The sequence below is a fragment of the Xylaria bambusicola genome (assembly GCF_022495145.1).
Source record: "Xylaria bambusicola strain CBS 139988 unplaced genomic scaffold F5B22scaffold_21, whole genome shotgun sequence".
Taxonomy (NCBI): Eukaryota; Fungi; Ascomycota; class Sordariomycetes; order Xylariales; family Xylariaceae; genus Xylaria; species Xylaria bambusicola.
In genome coordinates this window covers 515,037-532,370 of record NW_025953574.1, presented here as the reverse complement: position 1 = coordinate 532,370, position 17,334 = coordinate 515,037, and the positions used below count along the sequence as shown (strand labels likewise).

At 47.9% G+C, this 17,334-nt stretch overlaps 7 protein-coding genes across 7 annotated transcripts; 4 read left to right on the top strand and 3 right to left on the bottom strand.

Annotated features, from left to right (window-relative positions):
* The first annotated feature begins 1,521 nt into the window (after positions 1-1,521).
* F5B22DRAFT_191497 (major facilitator superfamily domain-containing protein) lies at positions 1,522-3,713 on the top strand. Its single transcript, XM_047969497.1, has 5 exons — positions 1,522-2,026; positions 2,084-2,462; positions 2,519-2,596; positions 2,651-3,131; positions 3,235-3,713. The coding sequence occupies exons 1-5, from the start codon at positions 1,800-1,802 to the stop codon at positions 3,573-3,575; spliced, it is 1,506 nt and encodes a 501-aa protein (XP_047830775.1). The 5' UTR covers positions 1,522-1,799; the 3' UTR covers positions 3,576-3,713.
* Positions 3,673-5,549, bottom strand: F5B22DRAFT_191501 (putative cytochrome P450 oxidoreductase). The gene is made up of 2 exons (XM_047969498.1): positions 5,283-5,549; positions 3,673-5,224 (listed from the first exon to the last, which is right to left on the bottom strand). Exons 1-2 carry the CDS (start codon positions 5,476-5,478, stop codon positions 3,852-3,854), a joined length of 1,569 nt encoding a protein of 522 aa, XP_047830774.1. The 5' UTR covers positions 5,479-5,549; the 3' UTR covers positions 3,673-3,851.
* A 170-nt stretch (positions 5,550-5,719) lies between these two features.
* On the bottom strand, positions 5,720-8,495 carry F5B22DRAFT_191472 (permease for cytosine/purines, uracil, thiamine, allantoin-domain-containing protein). The gene is made up of 2 exons (XM_047969496.1): positions 7,637-8,495; positions 5,720-7,568 (listed from the first exon to the last, which is right to left on the bottom strand). Exons 1-2 carry the CDS (start codon positions 7,870-7,872, stop codon positions 6,308-6,310), a joined length of 1,497 nt encoding a protein of 498 aa, XP_047830773.1. The 5' UTR covers positions 7,873-8,495; the 3' UTR covers positions 5,720-6,307.
* F5B22DRAFT_191457 (HET-domain-containing protein) lies at positions 8,199-10,574 on the bottom strand. The gene is made up of 2 exons (XM_047969495.1): positions 10,539-10,574; positions 8,199-10,490 (listed from the first exon to the last, which is right to left on the bottom strand). Exon 2 carries the CDS (start codon positions 10,367-10,369, stop codon positions 8,525-8,527), a length of 1,845 nt encoding a protein of 614 aa, XP_047830772.1. The 5' UTR covers positions 10,370-10,490; positions 10,539-10,574; the 3' UTR covers positions 8,199-8,524.
* A 362-nt stretch (positions 10,575-10,936) lies between these two features.
* Positions 10,937-12,072, top strand: F5B22DRAFT_191455 (putative carboxylesterase). Its single transcript, XM_047969494.1, has one exon. It carries the CDS (start codon positions 11,070-11,072, stop codon positions 11,991-11,993), a length of 924 nt encoding a protein of 307 aa, XP_047830771.1. The 5' UTR covers positions 10,937-11,069; the 3' UTR covers positions 11,994-12,072.
* Positions 12,073-13,367: 1,295 nt separating this feature from the next.
* On the top strand, positions 13,368-14,532 carry F5B22DRAFT_607433 (uncharacterized protein). The gene is made up of 3 exons (XM_047975000.1): positions 13,368-13,704; positions 13,787-13,964; positions 14,100-14,532. Exons 1-3 carry the CDS (start codon positions 13,396-13,398, stop codon positions 14,186-14,188), a joined length of 576 nt encoding a protein of 191 aa, XP_047830770.1. The 5' UTR covers positions 13,368-13,395; the 3' UTR covers positions 14,189-14,532.
* Positions 14,533-15,765: 1,233 nt separating this feature from the next.
* Positions 15,766-17,062, top strand: F5B22DRAFT_636487 (putative FMN dependent dehydrogenase; the record flags this gene model as incomplete). The annotated part of the gene is made up of 2 exons (XM_047977290.1): positions 15,766-16,385; positions 16,441-17,062. The coding sequence occupies 2 exons, from the start codon at positions 15,766-15,768 to the stop codon at positions 17,060-17,062; spliced, it is 1,242 nt and encodes a 413-aa protein (XP_047830769.1).
* Between the last annotated feature and the right edge of the window lie 272 nt (positions 17,063-17,334).

Genomic DNA, 17,334 nt, shown 5'->3' with positions numbered 1-17,334 from the left:
AGTTGTGACGCTATGAAGCAACTTTTGAACAAGCAACTGGGTGGAATAATTTGGCCAAAGAAAGTGGTTAATAAGGTGATCTGATTCGGATTAGGGGATATAAACCTCGAAGATTTTGTAAACTGGCATACAGGCATGGTAGAAGGGCCACTTTTGCAACATGCTATTGCGCTTACGTTGTATACGTTGGTCGAAAAAAGAGCTGCCAATTCTATACTGTTTAATGCACGACCACGGCTGCTTACCCAGGACCCAATTACTCAAATCATGCAAAGGTTGCGTTGGGCGACCTCGGTTTTCAAGTGGTAGGGGAGTATGGGGCTGGTGGCTTTGCTGAACTCGATAACAACTCTGTTGTGATCGCACCTTTCGTCTCCGCGCCAGTCATGCAGATCATTGACGACCTGGCATTACCGGTTGTCATTATCTGCAACAGGAGAACTCACTTTGCTCTCGACGATTCAAGGTAAACCTCTAACTGTGTTGCTCTTGTCTTGATTCTGGCTGACAAAGGGCTTATTTTAGTGAGGGATACGCGAATCCAGAATCACCGAGGACACGAGAAATGTGGGCCAAATATACAAGATTCGACTTCCCGCAGGTGCAAGGTTGTAAGTTTCAAGAGGCCATACAGCAATTAGAAATATATATTAGGAACTAGGTGCTGCGAACCAACAGGAACGGATGACCTGTAGGGAGACAAAGTGACGGAAGGGTGAGAAGTGCGAGCCTGGACCAGGAGACATGCCAAAGCCCCAGAAGTACTCCGAGACCATTACTATCATCAGTCTCACTCAAACGAAATAGACAAGATATATGAAACAGGAGAGGTTAGGGGCGTTAAAAAGCCGTTTAAGAACCAGAAAAGGGGGGGGGGTTAATATCAATTTCCTATATATCTAGACAGTCATTACTTCAATTCTTAATCTAAGCCTATACATAATTTTTGGAATGAGATATAGGAGAGGTAATCTCCTGATGGCCTTAGAGATAATTGCCTAGTACCAGCTTCAATTCACTACGACAGAGCAATATCCGGCTACGACCATACCCTTAGTAAGTCTAAAGGCACGGCCACGCCATACTGAGGATCGTTACACCTACTTCTTGGCAAACGTTGACTTACATCAAGAAGCTCACGTAGAAATGGGACTTGAGAAGGAGTGATGCTATATCGTTGATTAAATTTGATTTCGATCGGAGCCTTCAAGTACCTCCAAAACTACTAGCTAACGCCGGTACTGGTGATATGACAGTTGCTCCGGGCGCAAAATCGTTGTTAGGCTATGATTGACGATGCCTATGATTAGCTGCGTTTGAGCCGAAATTAAAGTTGTTATGGCTCTGTGTGTGGCGGTAAGGCACATTTGTACATATTACAGTCATCCTAATAATTGCTGCTCTTGTTGGTCGACCCTCCATCTGACCCTCCATCTGACCCTCCATCTGACCCTCCATCTGACCCTCCATCCGACCCTCCGACGGCCCGCCGTCTATCCTCCGTTTCTCCGCCCTCGTTCACTGCCTCATTCACTGCGTACATGCAGTAAATGGCCAATACACGGCGGACATGAAGCATTTAGTCATTTAGTCTTCGGAGTATGGGGCGGAGATAATAATATGTATAATAGATATAAGGTACCTACCTACATTTTAGGCGTGCATACATATGTCTTTCATGGGTACATAAAGCTGTTCTGTGCGCATACTTTATAAGGATGGACTAAGAACGTAGTTAACAACCACGTGGAGTTGATGAAATCAGGCTTTCTCAACTAGTTTATTTCAACTACTCCATCATGAGCTTCAAAAACGTACCGGAGTCGAACTCTGAACTGTCGACAAGTACAAATCTGCGAGAAGACAATGAAGACACGAATACTAACAGGACACCCACTGAGAAGGGCGACTCTGACGACAACATCGTAGACTGGGATGGCCCCAATGATCCAGAGAATCCTCGCAACTGGTCAAGGGCCAAGAAGAATGTCCATATCATCATCGTTAGCATCTTCGCTCTTGTGGCGTGAGTTCGACATCCAGAAACAAATCCACCAAAAGCTAATCGCGATTCGCCTTCCAGAAATCTAGCAGCCACGATGTTCGCCCCCGGAGCACAGCAACTCGCCGAAGACTTCCACATCACCAACAGCGTCATCGAGACCTTCACCGTCAACATTTACCTCCTGGCCTTCGCCGTCGGCCCGCTCTTCCTGGCGCCGCTATCCGAGGTCTACGGGCGCTTGGTCATATACCACGTTTGCAACGTCTTCTACATTGCTTTTACCTTCGGGTGTACATTCAGTACAGATGTCTCCATGTTTCTCGTCTTCCGCGTATTCTGCGGCCTCGCTGCCTCGGGACCCCTGAGTATTGGCGGTGGTACCATCGCCGACGTCACGTCGCAGGAGGAACGCGGGAAGGCTCTTGCCCTGTGGGGGGTTGGGCCGCTGCTAGGACCCGTATGTGTAGCTTACTTACGCACAGGAAGATGGATTGATGGCTAATATCGTGACAGGTCGTTGGTCCTATTATCGGTGGTTTCGTCACGCAGAGTATTGGATGGAGATGGACTTTTCGGATCATACTCATTTTAGTATTTGGCCCCTGGTTCTCTCCTTACTTATATTCCAAGCTAACCCTTGTGTAGGCCGGCTCTCTAAGTCTCGCGACTCTTCTTTTCATGCGGGAAACCAACGCTATAATCTTATTACGACGAAAGACGGACCGATTAATCAAGGAGACAGGCAACCATAAGCTCATCCCAAAGGCTAGTACAAACGAAACGCCAAAAGAGGTGCTTCGGAAAGCTATCGTGCGTCCGTTGAAGATGATAGCCTTCTCTCCGATCGTTCTCCTTCTCTCACTGTACTCGGGCGTGCTCTTCGGAATCATATTCCTTCTCTTCTCGACCTTTCCCTCCGTCTTCGAAGAAATATACGGCTTTAGCACTGGAGTCTCTGGGCTCGCCTATTTGGGCCTCGGACTCGGCTTCGTCTCTGGCCTTGTAGTGTTTTCCGCTCTGAGCGATAAGCTGCTTGGCCAGAAGAGAAATGGCGCTGTCGTTCGACCTGAGGAACGATTGATTCTCATGAAGTGGATTGCCCCGACCGCTCCTCTTGGTTGTTTCTGTAAGTAGTGATTCTTATCATGAACTACTGGGATGTATTCGGATGCTCTCCTGATATCACAGACCTCAAGCTCTACAATATCATAGCTAACTGTTGGTGCAAGTATATGGATGGACAGCACAGTACCACGTGCATTGGATCGTGCCAATTATAGGCACATTTTTCGTCGGTTTCGGCTCCTTGTTCGTCACAATCCCGGCCCAGGCATATATAGTTGATGCTTTCGGCTCAGAAGCTTCTGCTTCGGCTCTCGCTGCCAATTTGACCATCCGCGCCCCCTTTGGAGCCCTACTTGCCCTTGCGGCACCTCCTTTGTACGCGCAACTTGGACTGGGATGGGGAAACAGCATCCTGGGATTCATAGCTCTGGCTTTCACGCCTGTGCCTTGGTTGTTCTATCACTATGGCGAAACCTTGAGAACTAGATTCCCTGTCGATCTATGAAAGGATAATAATCTGACTTCGTTTTCAACCTCCCTCTTATTATATAACTAGAACGCCCGGCCATAGTCCGATGAAAGCACCTCGAGTCCTTCCCTTTCATTCTCAGCTGTCTTAAATTGTATCTTTATCAAAAACACTCCTATCCATTGTCATAATATCTGAGCTTTATCCCGTATATTCACTCAGTCGCGGCAATGAACCTTAAATGTGTGTCCCTGATTCGGTCCTTCAGGTTCTCTCAATTTGTGTCTCGTTTTTAATTGGGCATACTTATCATTATGTTTGTGATGAAGTCAGCAGCAGTTGCTGTGAGCGTAATGACCTAGGCGTGATTCGACAGCCGAAAGTATCCGGAACCCCACTGAGTCCATCAGAGAATTGCACTTTGGGCTTGATCTTTTTTCCATCTGCGTCCGTGGGACAGTCGATATGCATCGTAGCGATTAGCGTGGATATCATTATCCATACTCCTGACATGGCTAAGTGCTCGCCAGGGCACCGTCTTCGTCCAAAGCCAAACGGCCCTTCGGGGGTTGGTTCACCTTTGCCGCCTTGAGCGGTCGGTTCGTATCTCTCGGGACGAAATTCTTCAGGGAATGAATAGTGCCTCTTGTCTCGGGACATTGCCCTCACGTTAGGATATACAACAGATCCCGCCGGAATATGATATCCTTTGTACTCGTCGTCTGCTAGGGTGGCATGCGGCACTCCAAGAGGTGACAGAGGCTGCCATCGCGTGGTCTCGTGGAGGACGTTAGCAAGATACTTTAACCGAGATCTGTCCTCAAAAGTTGGAAGACGAAGTAACTCTCCATTTTTGTCTACGCCAATTACATCTTCCATTTCAGCTCTGGCCTTGGCTAAAGCATCGGGGTTTATCAATAAGCCTAGAATGCATACGATGATGGTAGACCAAGTGGTATTGCCGCCGGCAATTGCGATGGCGCCTGCCATTCCTTTAAGATCTTCAATTGTGGCCTCGTTCAGGTTTCCTGTCTCCTCATTGGCGAGATACTGACCAAAGTGGGTGTGCACGAATGAAGGCTTTTGCTCTCCATTTCTGATGGAAGGCTCGACGGATTCCCACGGCGCGTCATGAAGCTGCTGGATATACTGCCTCGTCCTTCTAGCATGAGCGAGTGGCCTGAATAGCTTGCTGATACGTGAAGCGCTAGTTGGAAGATACCGAAGCATGGGGAAAAAGTCGACAATGTTGCCGGCCGGAACTCCTCCTTGGCCTGTTGCCTCCTCTACATCTAGTGTCATTTTGATGTATGGGTCATCTTTATCCTGAATCTCGATCCCGAAACCTATCCGCAGTATGACTGCAGTAGAGAATTGACGTAAGTGAGCTTGCCAATTGTTGGGGTCGTTGATGATGGCCCTGGCAGCACGGCGAGCTTCATCTATTTGAATTGGTTGGTAAGCCTTGCATGCAGATTGCGTGAAAGAGCTTTGGAGGAGTTTTCTATGCAGCAGGAATCGGCGAGACCAGCGAAGGAAGGTCAATGTAACACCCCATCCCATAACCTCGAATAATACAAATCGAGGCCTGTCAGCATAGTTTGCTCCCCTCTTGTCCAGGAGGTCGTGCGCGGCTTCTATACTATCGAGAATGATAATAGATCGTCCAAGCACATTGAAGTGCACTTTCGTGTTGTTATTGAGCATCCATATCAGTCTTGGGGCTATTCCGATATCACTTACATATTTCGGTGTTGTATTCTTTTGCCCATCGCGAATATTGGAATTCCGGATGTTCAACGGGTATAACCCGGAGATGACCAATAAGAGGCTGGCCCGGCGGACCTGGAGGAAGTGGAAGGGTTTTCTTGCCGCGTTTTATTTGGTGTTGACCCAGAAGAAATATGAAAGCACCTATGGCAACGAGTATGAAGAACATGTTTGATGAGTACAGTATAACAGTCGACCAGATTACATATCACACTCAAAGTCCCGTCAAGAAAATGGCACGCAAAAACAAAATGACGTGGCACGATATTATATGCTAATTACCTATCTAGGTATGTAATCCGGAATAGGATATTGTACAACTATCTTTTTCGGGTATTACACATTAATCTATCGCATCTATTGGTCAATATCTTGCTCTGGATTACATGTGTACATAAGCACGAAAGACCCATATACTTCATCTTTTCTTTATGGACTGTTGAGAATTGTGAAGCTGACTGACTAGAACGCTTTTTGGCAAGGCCTGACGTGCACACGACATCTGGATATTATCAGGAGTGCCCAATAAGCCCCTCTCCATCTTCATAGGTAATATCATATCTACTAAGTATGGTTGAAGTGCTAGGAAATCAACCTTGTCAGGTTACTCTTGGCAGGCTAGCTTAGCGTGAGTCGCATGATACCTACTGCTGTTCGGAAACACTCCCATAAAGGGCCACGCCTAGCGCGATACCAAGAGAGGTTATAGAAGGTTGTAGCAGAGTACACCACCTCCGGAGTCTTCAATGTTAGCTTACTTAGGACCTCCTCTCATTTTCTATTGAGACTACCTACACGTAGTTATTTGTTAGTGAGGTCATGGTTATACATTAGCTATACTTTCATTATCCCCTTATTATTGCCTAGTTATTCGGCGCTTATATAGTGGTTAGACAGTAATTAGACCTTGATTACTCCGTATAGCACTGGCAACAACCCTCTTACTCAATCCTTGCTTTTTGCATTGAGCTACATGAAAGACCTTGAAATAGGTGTACCTATATCGGCCTCCATTTCAATTCGAGCCAGCGAATCGGTAGATAGAGTATCGGCGATAGGACAAGGGCGACTTCGAAACCGATATCCCCTGTAGTCTCCGCTATCGGACCAGTATACCAGACTTGTGAGGCAGATGGTACGACAAGGGCAAAGGATAACCCGGCAGCAAGGATAGCAGAAATCCCAGTTGGCAGCTTTCCCGGCTGGTCCCAGTGCTCAGGCACATACAAAGCAGGGTTCGCCTTACGGAAGACGAAATGCTCGACCGCGACAACAGCAACGTAGGCCGCTGACCAGTAAGCGATGAGATAGATGAAGTTCTCAAGACTTGCGAAGAAGGACCTGGCCGCGTATACGGCGACGGGGATGCCGATGATGGTGTACACTATGGAGAACACGAAGCGAGGGATGTGGCGAAAGAACGGGACCAAGAGTTGGAAGTTAAGAGAGATGGAGTACATGGATGCCGAAAGGTTACCAATGACCGAGAGCGAAAGGAGCACGGCCACGAATTTGCCGAATCCTCCAGCAGGCTTCAGCATGGCCTCAAGGACACCACCAACTATGTACTTCTCGTATCCTTCAGCCCACGTGGGATTGCCAGATATGGAGCCGCCGATCGCTGCCCCCAGAACCATCAACGGGACAGTTGGAACGAACAGGCCAGCATAGGTATAGGCGAAAATGCGGAAAGTGGAAACTGACGGGTCACAGTACACGGAAAAGTCGGATGCCATCGCAGCCCAGGGTATGAGAAATCCCGCGATAACACCACCATAGCTCACGATCACAGATGGGGGCGGAGGCGGTGTCTCGACTTGATTGGGAAGTTGCTTGCCCCCTACCCCCGTAGCGATGATGATGGCGACCAAATTGAAGATCCACGAGTACCGCTCGAATTCGTGGAGGAAACGGTATCCGCCGAAAGAGACGAATAATCCAATCAGGCCAATGATGATGATACCTGCCGTGCTGTCGATATTCCCATCCGCAACGGCAGCGAGAGTCGAACCACCCAGTACACAGCTAATGATTCCGAAGCCAGACACGGTCGCCAGGTTCAGGAGGACAATAACGGATGTCAAGAAGTATCCAAACGTGTAGCGTGCATGAATCATCTGACGCAGTCCCGTCCTAGAGCCAAACGTAGAGAAGTAGGCTGGGGGGACTGTGCATATAAGACTGAAGAACAGGATGACGAGAGAGCAGTCTCGCAGGCTAAGACCGAAGGTAAATGTCCCTAAAATCCCTGTAATGACACTGAGGGCGCACACACAGCTCATCAGCATGAGAATCTAGAGCTACATCAATGAGGTTGAGGGGCTTACGGTAAGAGGTTGATGCTCATGGCAAACCAGACGAAGAATACGTTGATGAATCGCTTGTCAGTCCTCTCTTCTAGAGGTACCGGTGTGATGCCACGCAGCTCAACGCCCCAATTCGATAACCTCACGAACCACGGCGAGAGCCTTGATGCGTTTTTGGTCTGCGATCCGGGGAGATCCATTTGTGAGGTTGTGGTCATTGCCCCTTGAGTTTTTTCGTCTCGTGACTCATCCATCATAGGATAGTAGCGCTGTGTAGTCCTGCGATCACTTATAGCACAAGTTGAGAATACCTGTCCTCCTGCGCGCAAAATCGTATTTCTGCCGGGTTGACCTCCTGAGATTAAAAAAATTGATGTAGAAGGAAGTTTCACTACTACGTCAAGTGGCGTAGAGATCTGCGGTATAAGCAGCCTTTTGAGGTAGATATCTAAGTCGTGACTCTATGTCGTGGTACAGTAGTTTAGTTAGACTATTGGAACGTTCCAGACCCCACACTCGGCAAAGTTTTAAGCTCCAGACATGCGGATTGAAGTGGCCTATCACATGTGAATAGTAGTCAGTCTAATGGCTAGCTCCCGCGTGAAATGGGGCATTGAGGGTAAATGGGGTATAAGTAGAAAGTTCACACGAAAAATAGTCGCGTGCTGGGGCTACAGATTAATATTAGTCTGATGCTGGGCGAGCGATAACCGGGATATGTCTGACACAGCGCCGTGTCTTCGTCTTGTGCGAGTCATGCTTGATGTCGAAGTATGAGGAGAGATCTAAGATCTTTAGTCATCATCGCGCTTATATAGATAAGAACACGGCGCTTCCAGCACAGATGATGCGCGGTTCCGGCTAGGGAACGTGGCGTGTCGAAACCCACGGAAGCCATTTCAACGATGATTATATGCCGATAACAGTTTTGACGCGAACCAACCGAGTCCCTCCCTGTATCTCTTCCTTCACCTGAGACGTAACGCGTATGCTAAAGGATTGCCTATCTCTCCAGGGCGCACCCCAGCCTCCTTCCCAGCCCATATCCAACCAGCGACCGTCAGTTATCAGTGGTAGCTGATCACAGGATACCAACTGCCAACTTAATGTGACACGCCAAAATGGGTTGAGACAAATACTCTGGTCCTCTACCATGCTGTGATTGCAAGTGAGCAGCAGGGTTTGGCCGTTGTGGGAGCCGACGATGACAACAGATTGTTCAGGAACCTGGTGCGTCACTAGTCGATTAACCACCCAGTAAGTATTCCAGTCTTCCGTGACAGCAGTGCCATTCATTTCCTCTAATGCGCGGTCGTTCGCCTCTCCATTAACTCTATGGAGGGTGTAGCGAGGCCGCTCACTTTGCGGCTTTGCCCAACCAAAAACATATAGCAAAAAGTTGAGGGGCTGGCGATCTCCCTGCACCACAAAGTCATCAGGGGGCTCACCCACTATCTTCAAAGCTGCCCATCCTAAGTCTGAATCCTCCGGGCCGAAAAAAAGTCTATCTACTTCGTCCCATTTCGTCCACGGCCACCGACGGGATATTTCCATGCTAGAATCCAAGACGACCTGTAAGCCGCAGTGTCGTGACGATAAGATAGGCTCCCACCCAAATGTCGTGTCCCATGAATCTTTCCAGACTGGCTGGGTGAGGAGGAAGGGGGTTGACATAAAGCGGTGTGACATCTGCCAGGGTACTACACTCACAAGTTCCATAGGATCTTGTCGGACATAGCAGCCGGCGCCTACGTTTCTCACCTTGATGGCAAGAGTCCAAATCTCAAACTGGCACACAGGTAGAACTTCTTGTGCGCTGTTGTTAGAAAGTGTGAGCCCAAATTTGGCCCGTATTTGGATGCCGCGGTTAGAGACAGAGAAATCGGGGGTTGAGTGATTCTGTAGGTCTCTATAATTGTGGCAGCCCCTGAAACTTTCTGGGGACGACGCAAGCACGGTACTGAAGAGGGTTCTATCGCATTCGCTTGGTGCCGCATATTCATAACCGCTTTTGGGATCATTCGACCAGGCTAGGATACTTAAGTCTGGGGTGGATCGGATTATCTCATACTGTAGGCGCATAAAGGCCTTGTCTCCTTCCCCATAAAGTAAGGGCATGTTAATATCGAAGATACCCAAAAGGCTGTATGCTATGTCCTCCACTCGCGTAGCCTTCCGTGATCGAGCCCACGACATCTTCTGTGCGACACAGACAGTGGTAAGAGATTTCTCGTGCTGCAGAACCTCTAGATTGATATTGGCGATGCGAGAAAGCCATACTGATGCCTGAGGCTTGTTGAAGCAAAAGTCCCAGTTACATGAATAGAATTTGATGTTTCTGGGCGCTATGAGCTCCTGGAGCGTCCAGGAGCGCTGGAACCATCGGCAGTACTCTAAACTGGCATCCTCTGGCCCTATGGCACGCAAGAGGTCCGAGAGATAAACGTAGCAAACCGATGCGCGCTGATACCAACGGAACATGGAATTAATGGCTTCCGACAGCTCGGCGCTGCTCGATTTATCGATGCAGCAAGTGTCCGCCCAAACATAAGCAAGCCCATCTTGAATCGCTTGTTGGCACGTTTGGTCGATCTTCCAGTATCCCTTCTTTGCGTTACTTCTAGGCTCCCGAGAGAATTCTTGAAAGGTGACCTCTTGATCCATCTCCCACGTGTGCGACAGTATGGCATACTCGGGAATCCCAAGTCCAATAAATTCTTCCAGCAGTCTGGTCTTAACGTTTATCAGCCACATTGCGGGGACTCAATGGCTAAACTTGATTTTCACGACTTGATTAACGTCTATGTAGATGAAGAAGCTTTCAACAATACTTCTAAATGATGCAACGATTGATGAGAGTTCAGCTGAAGAATCACTGGTCTTGGCGTTAGCTTGGCATTGGTGTCATCAGCACGCTGCATACCTATAATACCTACTCTGACCTACCTATTCGTCGTCTCTGTTTCTCTTCTGTTAACTACACCTATTAGCTTTAGAATTCTAGGGCACTTTCGTCCGTTTGCCCTTCATATTCAAATTATGGATAAAGACTTCAGAGAGTAGGCACTTTAGAAGTCTTGCTATAGACTGCACGTTCGCGCCGTATCGGTTGATTAGAAGGACAAAGGCGATGATGAAAACTATGCCACATGCATCATTGACCGTGATGAACTCACAGCATGCCTGCATGACAACAACCCCAAAATCTATATCTGCATACAGGGGAGGTCCGACATTATGACTCAGCAAAAATGCGAGAATTGTTTTCTTCGAATCGCCGAAGGGACCTTCGCGCTACCATTTGGGTATTACGCAGAAGTCATACGTCGTAATAGCCGTTATCCGCTAACGAATATTGATCATCACTCGCTTCGCTGATCTTTAGCTAATATTAACGTCCTCACCTTAAAACCCCATCTCACTCTCCTGCCGACGCCGATGCTCAGTCTGTCAAATGAGATCCCTCCTTGCAGCTCTCCGTTATCTCCGCCTCAGGATACTCATTGGATTGATCCGATTAATTGTTCGTTTCGCAACACCCCGCTTGCAGCCGAAACCCGACAGAGTGCTCCGCGTCCCTTCGCGGGATGTGGGACGGACCATAAGGGCGCACTTATACTCTTCATCTCCCGTAGAGCCTACTGAAGTCATAGATTACGTGCCGCGACACGTATTGATCAATTGCTGTGGCTCCGGTTTTGCACTTCCTTCCTTTGGCGCCGATGATCTCTTCTGTCGCGAGATTTCTCGGCGCACTGGACATGTTGTTTTGGACCTGGAGTATCGGCTCGGCCCCGAAAACCCCTTTCCTGCTGCCATTCATGATGTCGAAGATGTAGTGCGCTATGTCCTATCGTACCCCGGCAAGTATGACGCCGCCCACATCTCCATCTCCGGCTTCTCATCTGGAGGCACACTCGCGCTGGTCGCACCGATGCTGTTTCCAGCCCATACTTTCCGTAACGTCGTCGCATTCTACCCGTCAGTCAGCATGGCGAACGATCCAGGCGAGCGGAGAGCTCCAGTCAAAGGCCCGGACAAGGGGCGCGCACCGCTCTTTTGGACGCGGCTATTCCGTGAAGGCTATTTTGGGGGTATGGACCCAAGAGACCCACGCATCTCACCCCTTTATGCTAAGAAAATAAATCTCCCGAGAAATGTCCTCATCTTCACTGCAGAATATGACGTGTCGGCATTGGAGGCTGAACAATTTGCGAAAAAGGCCGAAGAAGAGGCACGTTTCTCTAATAGTCGAATTGAACTGAGGAGAATGCGCGAGTGTGGTCATGGGTTTGATAAGACCAAGCGTAACGTGGCAGCTAGGATCGAGGCCTACAATGCCGTCGTCGAGTTACTGAATCACAGCTTGAGTAACTGAACGGTATTATGATGTATGATGTTAATGTTATACCGCAAGAAGCTCCATAAGCCTACATTCAACGTCCCCTATTATATCATATTAGCTAGACGCAGCTCTGAATAACATACAGCTATTTCAGCCCCTTTCATCTCTTCTTCACCCTTCTAAGTCCTTTTGATGACCCAATCATTAGGACTAAGGTGTTGGGTATGGTGTAGGAGAGGGACCCGACAGGACAGAATTCGCTTTTCCAGGTTAAGTAGCAAGCGCTTCACATTACTTGCTAGTCGTACTTCATTTTATATAAAGACGGCGGATCAAACTATCGAACCTATCACCAAATTGAGTCATTATCAGCACTGAGCTTCTCATAGCTTTCAGGTGATTATAGCCCTATTCCAGTTGCTTCGATGTTAGCCCAAAACAAAAACAAGACTTTAGCAACAATGTTTCTACTAACTATGCTATACGGAGTAATTAAGACCTAATTACTATCTAATCACTATATAACCACGGAATAATTAGATGATAACGAGGGTAGAATAATATAACAACTAACGTATAACCATGATTTAATTAACAAATAACTAGTCCTACACCGGAGACCCCACAATCGGTGTAGGTACTAGAGCGAGCTCCTGTACAAGCAGGTTGTCATGCTTCAGCCGCAGCTAAAATGCTACTTAGACCCGATCCTTCCCCAAGCATTCGCTAACTTTATCCATTCTCGTCACACTGAGACGGAGCTATAAATAAATGCCGTTAGACTTCACATGACGAAAGCGTCATTTCTCAGGTTTGATTGATAACATAACCCACTGTCCAAGTGCAGCTTCCAATGACGTATGAATCAGCCCTATAAGTAGTGCCGTCCGGCATTAGCGAGATAAGTTCTGTTGTTTGAAATCGGGCAGTTAGCACTCTTCGAGTAAACGGCATCTACACGACTAACATGTGCGAACGGTCTAATATTCAGTCAATTATGCAACGCATACTAGGTCAAAACTAAGTGTGTTGAATTTGTTCAACATTAGGCAGCCTCTAAATCACCAAACAGGAGCATGTCTTAAAACCCCCTTTTTTGGCAACTGGTGATTATTGATGAAGTATTGGCCAGAAGCTGTCTCATGTTAAATTGGTTTACGCATCACAAAGGACAGTGACTGTGCGACATTGATTTATCTGTCATTTCGTGTAGCCTAAGTCTGCAGGACTTCCACGATACGTGATCGAGTGAGGGTACTCTGCTTAGGAATTAGTAGCTTACTGTGCTTTCGGAGTCCGGTGAAAGAGCGCCTTGGGTTCGCGACTATAACTCTAGTACGCTGGTGATTTCTATAAATGTGAAGCTTGTTGCCAATAGTATAACATATTTACTCAAGTATTTCCCACGCCTTCGCGATTATTCTCAGATACCAACATGGCCCTCCTATCTTTCCTAGTTACCATTCTCACCTTTAGCGCATCCACCGTCAATGCAGGTGTGTTGCGACGTAGAGACGGCGTGAACGGTGACATTGCTCAGTTCAGTCTCGGCTGGAGCACATGTGCTGGGACTGTTGCAGCGCTGTCTAGCGGCAGCCACCTCGAGTTCCAGTCCGACGGAGACCTGGTGCTGCACTTTAGCGGTGGCATCTCGTTCAAGACTGGTTTTTCCGATCCTAGTCTACCATGCTCAAACCCATGTAACTGTCGTCTGATACTGCAGGGGGACGGCAACCTAGTGACAGTAAGTAGGAACGTTCTCAGACGAAGAATCATTCATAACTATCCCCTGCACCAAGGTTGGGAGTGACTAACTATCATCCAAGTATATCAACTATGGCCAGCCTAACCAAGTCGTCGGATGGAATTCCGGGACAGCGGGTGTCAATACTAAGACAGGAACGATGGCGAGCTACTTCGAAGTCTTCGGTAACAAAGTCGCCATCAATAACTTCCCCTTCGTCGCAGTCGTTGACTCCAGAGGTTATGGGTTATTCACTACAGGTAGGTTCACTCTCTAATTTTGAATGCTTTCCCACGAGTTGTGCAAATATAGTCACGTAGTAAGAGCCTCGACGTCTCTTGCCTTGTTCCTGCACTTCAATCAGTAGTTTGTCTCACTAATGAACATTTCTGTAGAGCTTGATGAGATCCCTGGGACCGGGCCTACATCATGGTGCCCTGGACAAACCTTAGGACAATGCGGACTTCCGGATGTCTTCCCATAAAGCCTAATACATAGCGACGTTATAAGATAGCATCGGTGGTCTCAATGGATGCTGGAAGTTTAAGGCTCCTTGTGTTTAGATATGCCAAAGAGCTGTTATGCATCACGTGGGTTCCAGGGATTGACAATGGCTACTCGGCTTAATGGTCAACGCAATTCGATAATAACTCCCGACGGCAAAATGTTTTTAAACGTTTGAACACAATTTACCTACCTAGGTAGATAGGATCCGGAACACTCAGGCACACGAATAGCGTACGTGTGACACGTATGAGGTAATCGATCAGCGCGTTCAGGACGTAACATAAATGCTGAATGATATGACCTGCGCCTCATCAACTCGAGTAATGTGTTACCAGCAAAATTGCTGTCGCTTGGGCTTCCGTTTCTCAATGACGCGTGGCGTATAACATCTATCGAGTCTAATTTGTGTCACAGGTTATTTAGATGTGAATGACATAATCATAACCCCGGAGAGTACTTGGTGATCTGGCATTGCAAGTATCTTCTAACCGTTCTGTATTCATTTGAAAACGCCATATACCTCTCACACAATTCTTAGGCTGGATTACCATCCTTTGTTTGGCAATCAATGCATACACACTCAGTTTTCTCTATGCTCGGGGGCGCCTCCGACTGGGCCCCATACAGAGCACTCAACCAGCCATTCCAACTTGCCGCTCTCCTTGTCTACCTCTCGAGTCGCGCATCCCACGACTGATCCTGAAGGAATCAATCTCGTCTTATAAGACTAGGTCTCATCTACACAGTGCTTTCTGGATTTGTTTTCACTGCGTTATTTCTCATTGAACAATGGATACAATCAATCATGGAGTTTTGTAAATACTTGCTGCACCACCTCCCGAGGGGTGTAGTGGTAACTTTATCAATTCCGTCTAAATAGCACCGGCCTTGATAGGAGTCATCACGGTCAAAAATCTTGTGGGCGATTGATTTCATTACTACTAGAGTCTATATGAACCGTCGAAAGCTCGGATGGGTTGGCTGTGAGTTGCCTGGAACATGGCATGAATGACTATCAATCAGACCATATCAGCATAGGGCCCAACTTAACACTACAGAACAACGGCTTCAGGGAAAGGGCCTAAAAGACAGGAGAACCGAGTGCCTGAGCATGCGAGTTGGCTCTGGTGAACATATTCTAAGTATTACGTATCCTGACTTTCATACTACTGATATTTTTCTGGAATTGTCATCGGATACTGCATGCTAAATATTTCAAGTTGCTAGAACGGTTTCTCACAAGGTGACAAACGCAATGCTAAAACAACTTCAAAGCAGTACTAGAAATTAATATCTCGTAGCAAGCCGACCTCTATTACGTAGCGATAGATGTTTTGGAATGCGTTATTTAGGTTCCTCATACATTGAACTATCAGCATGACATCATGAAATTGCGCACCTAATCAAATATGACCTCAGTAGCTGCGTGTATGACATAAACCCCTCGGATGCGTCGTCTCCATATATATAATAACCTCAAAATGTTAGAACGACATGAAATAGTTTCAGCTTCATCAAGAGAGACGCAAACTATCGCATTGGAAAATGAGCGAGATGGAGTACCACTACCACGCCGGCAAGCGCAGCGGGCTGAATCCAATCGAATATGAATCGTCAATCTATCAGAAGGGCCTCAGCTATCAACGGCCGCCTTTTACATTTAAGCCTCTTGAGTGGGAGAGGCTCGCTGAAGAGCGGATGTCGGCGGATAGCAAAGGCTATGTGGTCGGTTCGGCAGGGACGGGCGAGACCGCGAATAAGAACAGGGCAGCGTTTGAGAAATGGTCGATTATCCCAAGACGTCTCGTGAAGACCGAAAGGTTTCCTGAACTCTCGACTAAGGTTTTGGGCCGTGAATTATCCTGCCCTATCGCGTGCGCACCTGTCGGCGTGCAGAGAATCTTCAACCCAGATGGTGAGATGGCGGCTGCCGCCGCGGCTGCGAAACAAAATGTTCCTTACATCATGAGCACGGCTAGTAGCACGCCTATCGAGGACGTCGCAAAGGCGAATGGAGATGGGGTGCGCTGGTTTCAGCTTTACTGGCCGCCAAACGAGAAAAACGACATCACGATATCTATGCTGAACCGCGCCCAGAAGGCCGGCTTCTCAGCTTTATTCGTGACTTTGGATACTTACATACTTGGTTGGAGACCAAGTGATATGGACAACGGGTCAGTATGCATCATCCCTTGGTTTTGGGACCTTTCAAGCTCACTGCATCATAAGGTATAATCCGTTCTTGAGATCCGATCAAGTCGGAGTCGCTATAGGCTTGACGGACCCTGTATTTCGTGAGCACTTCAAAACGAAGCACGGTAAATCAGTCGAAGAGGACATGAGTGCGGCAGTAGCCGAGTGGACTAAGACCGTCTTCCCGGGTCATAGTCACTCGTTCGACGACATCAAGTTTCTCCAGCAGCACTGGAAAGGGCCTATCGTCCTAAAGGGAATCCAATCAGTCGAAGACGCTAAGAAATGCGTCGAAATCGGCGTTCAGGGGATCGTGGTAAGCAATCACGGCGGGCGACAATCAGATGGCGGGTGTAGCAGTCTCGGTGTTCTGCCGCGCATTGTGGATGCCGTCGGAGACAAGATTGATGTGTTGTTTGACTCCGGCATTCGTTGCGGTGCCGACATCGCCAAGGCGCTCGCACTGGGCGCGAAGAGCTGCTTGATCGGACGGCCATATATCTACGGGCTTGCGTTAGGCGGTGAAGAGGGCGTGTCGCATGTGCTAAAGGCACTCCTCGGAGATTTGGAGCTTACTTTACATCTAGCCGGGATAATCTCGTCATCTCCGGAGCATCTGAATCGACGCGTTCTCGTCAGGGAAGACGAACTGTTTTAATGTGGAGGCTGAAATCTCGCCATGATGACGCGATGTCTCTTCGAAGGCGTCGCGGCTCATGCGGGGTGGCGGGGTGAGGAGGTCGCGGAACATTCCGCAGAATGGTGTTAAAGTTAAGAGCTGGGTTTGAACAATAGCTTCTAATTGTCCTTTTCTGTTAGTAGAAAAATTAATAACTGATTTATAACATGATCCGTCATATTTTCAGTACCAATGATTAATGGATTGGGCCAAGGTGTCTGTCTATCTGTGTAGGTGGTAGGTCGCGTGGC

Bases quoted from the DNA above. Each gene is read 5' to 3' on its own strand.
- F5B22DRAFT_191501 (XM_047969498.1), bottom strand. From the start codon at position 5,478: ATGTTCTTCATACTCGTTGCCATAGGTGCTTTCATATTTCTTCTGGGT. The intron at 5,225-5,282 runs GTAAGTGATATC...ACAACACGAAAG, and splicing joins AGAATACAACACCGAAATAT to TGCACTTCAATGTGCTTGGA.
- F5B22DRAFT_191472 (XM_047969496.1), bottom strand. From the start codon at position 7,872: ATGATGGATGAGTCACGAGACGAAAAAACTCAAGGGGCAATGACCACA. The intron at 7,569-7,636 runs GTAAGCCCCTCA...GTGCGCCCTCAG, and splicing joins ATGAGCATCAACCTCTTACC to TGTCATTACAGGGATTTTAG.
- F5B22DRAFT_191455 (XM_047969494.1), top strand. From the start codon at position 11,070: ATGAGATCCCTCCTTGCAGCTCTCCGTTATCTCCGCCTCAGGATACTC.
- F5B22DRAFT_191497 (XM_047969497.1), top strand. From the start codon at position 1,800: ATGAGCTTCAAAAACGTACCGGAGTCGAACTCTGAACTGTCGACAAGT. The intron at 2,597-2,650 runs GTATTTGGCCCC...ACCCTTGTGTAG, and splicing joins TTCGGATCATACTCATTTTA to GCCGGCTCTCTAAGTCTCGC. The intron at 3,132-3,234 runs GTAAGTAGTGAT...TGTTGGTGCAAG, and splicing joins CGCTCCTCTTGGTTGTTTCT to TATATGGATGGACAGCACAG.
- F5B22DRAFT_191457 (XM_047969495.1), bottom strand. From the start codon at position 10,369: ATGTGGCTGATAAACGTTAAGACCAGACTGCTGGAAGAATTTATTGGA.
- F5B22DRAFT_607433 (XM_047975000.1), top strand. From the start codon at position 13,396: ATGGCCCTCCTATCTTTCCTAGTTACCATTCTCACCTTTAGCGCATCC. The intron at 13,705-13,786 runs GTAAGTAGGAAC...CTATCATCCAAG, and splicing joins GGGACGGCAACCTAGTGACA to TATATCAACTATGGCCAGCC. The intron at 13,965-14,099 runs GTAGGTTCACTC...ACATTTCTGTAG, and splicing joins TTATGGGTTATTCACTACAG to AGCTTGATGAGATCCCTGGG.